An 8,736-nucleotide genomic window follows, 5' to 3' on the forward strand; every position below is an offset into this window, starting at 1 on the left:
AAAGAAAGTGCAGCCGCGCGGCTGCACTTTCTTTCGTGGGACGAGCTAACAGCGATGAGAAATGTGTCGGCCGACAGGCGGGCCCGGCTTCCCGAGCAGCACCTGTTGGTGTGGCAACGGGAGAAGAGACGCTTTTACAGTGCACCGCTCTGCTAGCAGGGGTTCGTCAGCAGGCCAAGGAGCCAAGCCAGCAAAACACCACCCGAGCTGGGGGAATGAAAGACAGAACTAGTCTTGCAAATTCTGGGGCATCGCATTTCTCTGAACTTATAGAGCAAATTCAAAGGGTGGCGCGTCCATCGCGATGGACGTCCTCCAACGATACGCGGCATATGGGGATGCAGCGACGGATGGTTAGAGTGAGAGGCGACTTCGATGATCGGCCTGTAGCAACTTTCCTGGTAAGCCCACACTAGGACTCTTTCCCCAGACGACTATTAGTCCGAGTAGACCAGCAGTGGTGTTCCGTCCCAGGCAGGGGAGGTACTTACGCAGGCCTGGCTGCTGGATTGCGGGCAGCGTCTGTGCCAACCAGGGACTTGCCGGGCATATTTGACAGTTACTGTATCTTCCAAGTGGGATTTACTTCACTCACGTTGGGACGGCTAGGTCTGCGTACGATCCCGAGTATCAGTGACGCCGTACTGGTCGGAGTATCTTACGTACTGATCATGTCCTTTCTGGTCTGGACACACTAGAGTTGATCATATCAAATAGCTCACCTCGTCGAATGAAAGCGCTACCCCACATACACTGCCGGGCTCTGTCTCTAGTGGGTCAAAGCGACAACCCCAAACTGTAAAGGAAGGCGGGACGGGGAGCACGGCCAACATTCAATCAGAAACCAGGCCCCGACCGTTTTCAGTGGGGTCGGCTTACGAGTGAGCGCCGCTGTTGGTGACGGAAAACGAAAAACAAAACAGGGCACACTCTCCGGAGAGCCGCCACGTAAGGTCGCTGTTGCTCCCAAACTCACTCCTCTGGCCCGCACACTACTATGAGGAGTATCCCGCGGGCCACCTTCCTGTCAGTCCGCCTCGCTGCCATCGCGCACCGCAAGGAACCCGTTTTGTGGAAATGTTCTGTTTAGGGCCCCTCAGCTTGCCTCGCAACTAACTGGAAGCCTCTCAGCTGGCGGCTGGGACAGGTCGCACAGGAGGCGGAGGAAGCCTTCCATGCAGGGTGAGAACACTTTTACTTTGCTTCGATACATCACTGGATATTGAGACTGGAACGGTCTCATAGATCCTCCTTGCCGGTATCCCCGAACGGTGAGGCCCGACTGTCGTGCCTTGGCGACTGCAGTCACTTGATCGCTCTTGAGCACGCAAAGGCTGCAAGGTGTGGAAACCCCGCGGTATCTTCCAAAGTGAGCAGAGTCTGAACCACTTCCGTGAGCGTGTATCTGTTGCTAGGCGACCTTTGGTTAGAGGAGAGCAAGATACAAGCAGCCGAGGGCGTTGGAAACCTAAGCTGATTCCGTGGTGGTTAACGCTCAGCCCCCGCCGTAGTTCACTGGTCCGGCCAGTACTGAATCTGTATAGCGTACTAAGAGGGCCGCATTAGAGAGCATAAATCATGGCTACCGCAACTGAGGATCGAACAGCGTACTTGGGGACTTGTTCCAGAATGCGGGCAGGAACCAAGCCCCACAAAATGTTTATTATTTCGTGGTCTGTGCTTACCATGGCGACTTGTTATTGCTTCTTTTGTCCATTTGTTACCACCAGCTCTTATCTACACCACTATGAGCAAAGCGGCCTCGAGAGGCAGGTGTTTCTCCAGGCTTTCGATGACATACGATCTGTTGTCTTAAACTACGATGATTGCTAACGAATCGGCGTGGTGGAGGTGGTGGCGCACGCCCCTCGGACAGAGCAAATACCCCCGCAAGTGTATTTCCGCTTTTGCTCGGAAAGGAGGCTTGAAAGTGTCTGAACGCTTACCAGGGTCTGGTACACACCCCAGCGACTTGACCGGTCTATGCATCCTGCGGTTGAGTTTTTCCGAGTGTCCCGACCCTGCTACACCACCAGGTGCAGAGTGCCGACGAGGCCTGTGTGTGGCTGGCATCCGCTCGCCATCGTCTGCATCTTTGCTCCTCGACTAGATAAAAAAGGTTGTTTACGCTTCCTTTGACCAAGGACAAGTAGGGGAGATGTGGTTGTTGGGTTCTTTCCTGACTCGCGATTTTTTCAACGCTCTTGGCGCTGAAAAGCAGAGCGGATACTAATGCTTGCAGCCTTCTTGTGACCGCGCAAGCAGCGACTGACTGCTACACTGCAGAACCACTTCTAGCGAACAGGGCGCTGATGCAGGTTTCAGAACATGGTGAGACCGATGGCGTTGTTGGTCGCACTCCGTCGTATTCTGGTTAGACTTCGAGGCATATATATGTCTGCATGACTCAGGCGAATGCATCTACGCTGCTCCTAGCAAGGAGCACGCAAGGGGTGCCTCGATGTCGAGACCACTTCGATAGGCAGTGTTCATATGCCCAGTTGCGGAAGCCCTCCCGCGCCGCATTAAAATTCAGCTCTGCAGAAGGGTCGTCGAGGTATAACGTGGGTACGGCCAAGTCTATTGTCTATTTCCGCACAGACGGTAATCGAGATAATCCCGTGAAGCTGCTGGGGTGCTTCGCATTTTAGTGCGGAGAACTAACGTAGCTGGAAGCAGTCCCCACAATACTAGTCTGGACCGCCACGAACGCCGGCGGCTAGCCGCCTATGCCCAGGTGGACAGGGCGGCTAGGACGCTCGAGCATGCTCCGCTAATAGCTTTTCGGCAAATGTAGCTTAGGGTGATTGCTTGTACTCAGTTCTGGGCTGATCGCCATACCAAATGAAGAGACCCCTAGAACTTCGCAATCACTCCTTAGGGTCGTCCGGCTCAACTCGACTGCCGGTAAGGCGCTGCAAGTGCAGGCCGCGATGCCCGGACAGTCGTTGACGTATATACCGGGTATCAACGTGAACGAGAGCGAGGCACTTTCCCTCCGGAACAGCGATCTCCGGGGCAAGCAGCAAGCGCTAGTCAAGAACAATGGCCCAGTGGGGAGGACAGCTCTGAACGGGCGCAGGGGCTACGTCTAGCGATGAGCTGTCTGTGCTCTCCGTGCTTGGAAAGTCCTCTAATTGACAAGCAGACTACCATCAGTTCGCGAGGTTGGGCACACGTGAAGCCTCCCGTATGGTCTTGTTTGCCCTCAGACCCCCCGAACGATATACCACGACGGTTTCCTGCGTGATCGTGCAATTGCGACGCCCGCCTCGTTCTCTCCGACCGGCCGACTGGTCCTGCAGTATGGTGGTGTCACGGGGCGTGCTCATACCTTCGACATCAGAGAAAGGTCAACACGGGTGGCATGTTTGGATATGATAACGCCACCCGTTTTTCATAGGCTTATTCTGGTGGTATATGGTCCTTTTCTCTTTTAATTGCTGCGGGCAGGCAAGCCTGCGGCACGGTCCAGTTGTCGCCCTGCTAACGTTGGGCCTTGCTGACCGCTCGATCGATGATGATCAGGGGATGCTGATGCGGACCTCCAGCTGCATCCCTACGACGACTCCTGCCACTAGTCGACTACTCCGCCTGGGGCATCCCGAGGCCGATTGTGGTTCGTTTTCCTCCTCCTTTTTCGAGTGCCGGTCCATGGTGCTTGATTTGAATTTTCCTTTGCATATTTCCTGGATGTTTTTCGTCCCCCCTAGCTTTTTGAAATACCGTGGCATCACAGCTTGCTCCGCTGCGGTCGGTGTAGCTAACGCGACGAGGGCAAAGAGTGCGCAAGATTTTCTCGGCGCCGCCGTACGGAACAGGTAGCCTTTGTTCATTTCAGATTATGAATTCATTCAGAATCATTAGCAGGCTCTGCTAATGACAAAAACAAAAGGTGGTTAGTCATCCATTACTAGCAGTAGAGGGCATCGTCGAGTGCACCTCGCGTCCTCGCCCCGGGGCCACGATTGATTGATTGATTTCATGCCCCTTTTTTCCCTGCAACTTCCAGGTTGTCACTTCCCGGAGTTAGTGGCCTTTGTGGCTCTTCATTTCATTCATTTTTCACTTCCCTCATTCAGCCCGTGTGTTTTCCCCTTCCTCAGGTGAAGCCACCCGTCTGTAGGAGCGTGGCGAATTTAACCGCCCGCCATCCCTGCCGAGAGAAATCAGCACACACCGCTAATGGTGATGGTGACGATGGTCCGATGCTGTGTTCTATGTACACAGCCAGGAGGGAGGCTATCCTGGTAAGGACTCCTCTGGCGCTATTTAGCAAAGAAGTGTGTCTATATTGAGATGCCAGCTGACGTTGCCGTGTCATTTTCTTTGTTTACTTTTGAGAGCACTTGACAGGGCTTTACGTCCTTGGCTAGCTCTCTGGGCCCTGGGAGTCAGAGCATCATCTGCCACGCGTACTGGCTGAATCTTTCTCTGCATACACTCCAAATTAGAGCGGGTCAGGTTATTTCAGCTGCCCCTTCCCCTTTTCATCTCTCCCTTCTTATGTTCATCACTGTTTCCTTTTTCTCTCGGCGAACCTTCGTGGTTGAATGTCTCCACGGCGTCATTTCAATCCATCAAAACCTCCTGTTGGTCGCCTTGCCCTTATTTGTTTCCCACCCTTCCCGCTTTCATCGCTGGGTATTTCAGGCGGGCGAGCGGCGTATGGGTTCCTCTTACCTTTTTTCGGCAGTCTTTTCTGCGACCCCGGCCTTCTTTCGCTCCCCTCATTTTGGTGAACAAACACTCTTGATCCCTTAGGCCGTGTAGCATTGTTGGAACCGTAGAGCTTCGTCGTGATGTATACCGCGGTGTGCAAACCGCTGCCGGGGACTTTCACAAAGCGCTTTTGTATTCAGGCAAGACGCTTTGAGTTCTCCGCATTTTTCTCTTATGAAGACAATCAGTCAGTCAACTCGTGAACTTGAGGAAGCGTACGACTGGAAAGGCTTGCTGCTCAAGCTGCTCTTTCTGTCGAGAGCGACAGTCTTGGTGAGGGTGGGTTATCCGAGGACCGGTTCTCGGTTTGTAGTATTTTTGTCCTTGCTTTTCTCCCCTCTTCATATTCCTCAAGTGTTCCTCAGTTCGGCAAGTGAAGTTTCTTCTTTGGTTTTGTTCTCACCGCGAGAAAATCACGGCGGGGTGCGTCAGGCGTGAACGAAAGAGAGACCCTTGTTCATCTGTGTGTTTAGCAACAGATAGTGGTTGCAGAAGCAATAGAGCGACTTCTTCCTCAGATAAAATAATGTTGCTCCAGTCAGCCGCGCAAGATGAGCGGAGAATATAGAGCTGCCATCTCTCCTCCTCTTCCTCCTCATTTGGACTGAAGGGCATCCATCCTAAACAGCCTTGCGAGCCGAGGTGTATACCTCCTTCTCTCCCTTCATCCCTCGGCTGCTTTTCTAAACCTTCGCAATTCTCCTTGACCTTTATGTATGTATATATATAAATATATATGTAGGTCCATGACGCCTGATAGTCGATGTTGCTGTCTGGATGTACATGTGTCTATAGGGGTTAGTATTGCCTGTACGACAACAACCGACAACTTCGTGTGAGCTTTTACACCTGCTTTCTTTTTTCTCCTTTTGCTAAGTTGCTTCCTTTACCCCATAGAACGTCAGTGGAGCTTCTCTACTTCTTTCCGGGACCGAACTTTCATAATCTTGTGTGAGTGAAAAGGTAGATTCATGATCGGTGGAGAAGAAAGATCTTGTGCCGGAGAAGAAGGACGTTTTTCTTTGTTTCAGATGTCTAGTTCGCACTCTAGATTGGTGGGTTCGGCGTAAGCACATCTAAAAGACGCGCACCAGGTGGTTAAGAAGAAAGATAGATATCGTCCTAGTCATCTATTTCTTCATTGCAGAGACGGCCTTTCATTTGAGCGAGCCTGGCTGTGGTCGTCTTCTTTCCGACTTGCTGCAAGAGAAGTAGCACTTCAAGAGTGTTACGAGGGAGATGGGGAGAGGAACGGAGATGACGCGAAAAGGACTGAAAGGGTTAAACAATCTAGTAATACGCAGGTGAACGAAGCGGATGTACCTGCCCCTCAGAGTGAAGATGAAAAGAAAGAGACGAACAAGAGCTCACCATCCCTTCTACAACTGCAGCCCCTTCTTTACCTCCCTAACCATCTAAGAAGCTTCTCAGGCGCCGTTCTTGTTTCCTCGACTTTCTCTGCTTTCTCGGTCTCACGGAACGCAGATACATCTAGCCAACCGATTCCTTTCTCTCTTCCTTTCTTTCTTTCTTTCTTTCTCACTTTTTCTTTCTTTCTCACAATGTCTCATATTATCTTGATCATCTTCCATCGTACCACCGCGTTGCCTAGATCTTCTCAACACACCACTCGCCTTTCTTGCAGACCCCGGCGTGACTACATCGACCGACGCATTCACAGGCTCTGATGGGCAGTCGAAACTTCTTTCTGAACTTTCTTTCTCTTTTGGACGAAGACTCTTCAAGTTGTCTGTGTGACCAACCTGCTTTTTCGACGCTGCATCGGCTCTATAGTATGTTGATACACCACTCGTACTGTAGATACACTCACATCCCCAGCCATAGAGACGTAGAGAGGTGGGGAAGTCGATATGGATACAGGTAGATAGACGTGTATTGGGTGGTGTGACCTTCCTTGTATTTGACTTTCTTCTTGCTCTTCTCTACTACTTTTTCTTCAATATGGAGGCTGTTACTCCACAGCCTTATCCTTTAGCATTGGTGTCTCCTTCTTTGTCTTCATTGTGTTTGTATTTCCATCGTCGTTATGATGCCTTTCTTAAATCCTCTTCTTCATCGTCATCTGATACACTCTTCTTTTGTCTCTTCACGCCGTCTTCTCGTCGCTTTTCATGCCGTCCGTCGCCTCCCTTCTTCGTCTTCCTTCTTTTCCTTCTCGCCTATGTAGCTCCTCATCATGGAGCTCGAGTGTCCACACCCTCTGTCTTGGGAGTTGATGGCATGCGTATTGCTCAAGAAAGGTCAGAAGAAGGCGTGAGGCTTCTACCTCATGCTACAGAAGGAGAGTGGAGAGGAGGAAGAAGAAAGAATAGCGACGATCACCATAGGAGTCATACACTTGAAGAAGGAGATTCATTGAACGGAGAAAGTGAAGGTATGCGCCATGCTGAAGAAAGGTGGTTACATGATGATGTATCCGAATATAAGACGACCCTTCAAAGGAAAGGAATAGATGAAAACGAAGTAGACAAATCTCCAAGCTTCGTGGCCGTTCATGGGAAGAGTGGAAATGGTAAGTCAGGTCATACGGCAAACCGCATGCATCAACCGTGTGTGTAGATGTCCGTCATGGGTGGTGCATCGACTGCGCGCTCGTTATCAGGATAGGAGCGTCGATTCGTTGTGTGCCATGATAGCCCTCATTTACAGTTAGACCTCTTCGGTCGGTGTTCCTGTACTAGAGGGTCTCCCTATCATTATGGAGATGTCCCCTGTCTCTGTCTCAGATACTATCTATCTGTCTCCCTATCTACTTCTCCATCTTTCTATCTAGGAACGTGTCGGTATTGATGGCGTTGCTCTTCTTTTGTTATGCTTTTACGTCTTCCCACGTACAAATCCGATGGATATACCGATCGATCTATCTATCTACTCCCGTCTGCGTATCTATCTATAGCCATAAATGTCCATAAACATCCATCCACCTGTCTCTATACGGACGTATATATAAGCATATCTATCCGTCTCGTCTCTACGGGCAGTGTTACCTGTCTCTCTCACTCAGGTGCACGTAACACGTCTACATAGAGAGCTCAGATCCTTAGTCTCACGCGTTACATATTTCCGCTTTCCCTGTCTCTTCTTCTGTCTCCCGTTGACAATCCATAGCACCGTCGGAATGTGTGTCTAGACGCACGCCTGCATGCACTAGAAAGCTTCCTCTCGACAGGAAAAGTCGACTTCTGTGGGTACGTATCTAGAATAGCAACCAAAGGCTCCTTTTCTTCTTCTTGTCCTCCTTCTTCCTTTCTTTTTCCTAAAATGGAATGCTAGGAGCTCTCCATTTCGGAAAGCTCGTGATCATCGGGTATGACTGCGAAGGCGTTTTCGTGAGTAGATGCTTTCTCTGAAGTGAATGGTGTTGAAGAAAGGACTGTCTGCTTCTTGCAGGAGAAGGAGGAGAAGGAGGCAACGGCACACCAAATGAAGCGAGGATCTGGGTTATCTCGATCCTAACGGTCCTCTCTGCTATTGCTGTCATCCTCATATGTATAGCGGTCTACTACTGCTTTCAAATCGAGTAAGAGAAATACACAGAGCCACTCTTTCACCCGTTTTTATTCCTCTCTGTGTAGACCGATTCTTTCTATCTCTCCCTCTCTCTTTCTGTTTCTTCCCTCACCACTTAGTACGCTCTCTCTCTCTAAGAAAGTGATCTATATCGCCTCCTCCCTCCTTAGGTTAGGTCCCACGACAGCGGGCGTGGGGTGCTCTCGCCCTCTCTCCGTATTTTGAACCTCCTTTACATCCTAGCGATTTATAGTTCGACCATCATACACAAAATGACTGAATGGCGTTGTACGAAGCAGACGTTACAGGTAGATGAGGCCTGACGGATGACCCTTGTTGCCTCGGGGAGGGGAGGCTTTGAAGCAAGGAAACCTATGCGAAATGGTATACATGTATAGACGGGCCGCAAGCTCTCACTCTCTCTATGTATACCTCTATTTCTTCTTTTACTGATCTTCGTTGAGGTATGGCAGGTGTACAGAC

At 50.7% G+C, this 8,736-nt stretch overlaps 2 protein-coding genes across 2 annotated transcripts; both read left to right on the top strand.

Moving 5' to 3' along the window:
• Window positions 1–53: 53 nt before the first annotated feature.
• CSUI_001217 (uncharacterized protein) lies at window positions 54–1,186 on the top strand (the record flags this gene model as incomplete). Its single annotated transcript, XM_068061423.1, has 2 exons — window positions 54–401; window positions 1,091–1,186. Exons 1-2 carry the CDS (start codon window positions 216–218, stop codon window positions 1,184–1,186), a joined length of 282 nt encoding a protein of 93 aa, XP_067926600.1. The 5' UTR covers window positions 54–215.
• A 2,232-nt stretch (window positions 1,187–3,418) lies between these two features.
• CSUI_001218 (uncharacterized protein) lies at window positions 3,419–8,267 on the top strand (the record flags this gene model as incomplete). Its single annotated transcript, XM_068061424.1, has 2 exons — window positions 3,419–7,255; window positions 8,134–8,267. Exons 1-2 carry the CDS (start codon window positions 6,685–6,687, stop codon window positions 8,265–8,267), a joined length of 705 nt encoding a protein of 234 aa, XP_067926601.1. The 5' UTR covers window positions 3,419–6,684.
• Between the last annotated feature and the right edge of the window lie 469 nt (window positions 8,268–8,736).

This window comes from Cystoisospora suis, assembly GCF_002600585.1.
Source record: "Cystoisospora suis strain Wien I chromosome Unknown contig_480, whole genome shotgun sequence".
NCBI lineage: Eukaryota > Apicomplexa > Conoidasida > Eucoccidiorida > Sarcocystidae > Cystoisospora > Cystoisospora suis.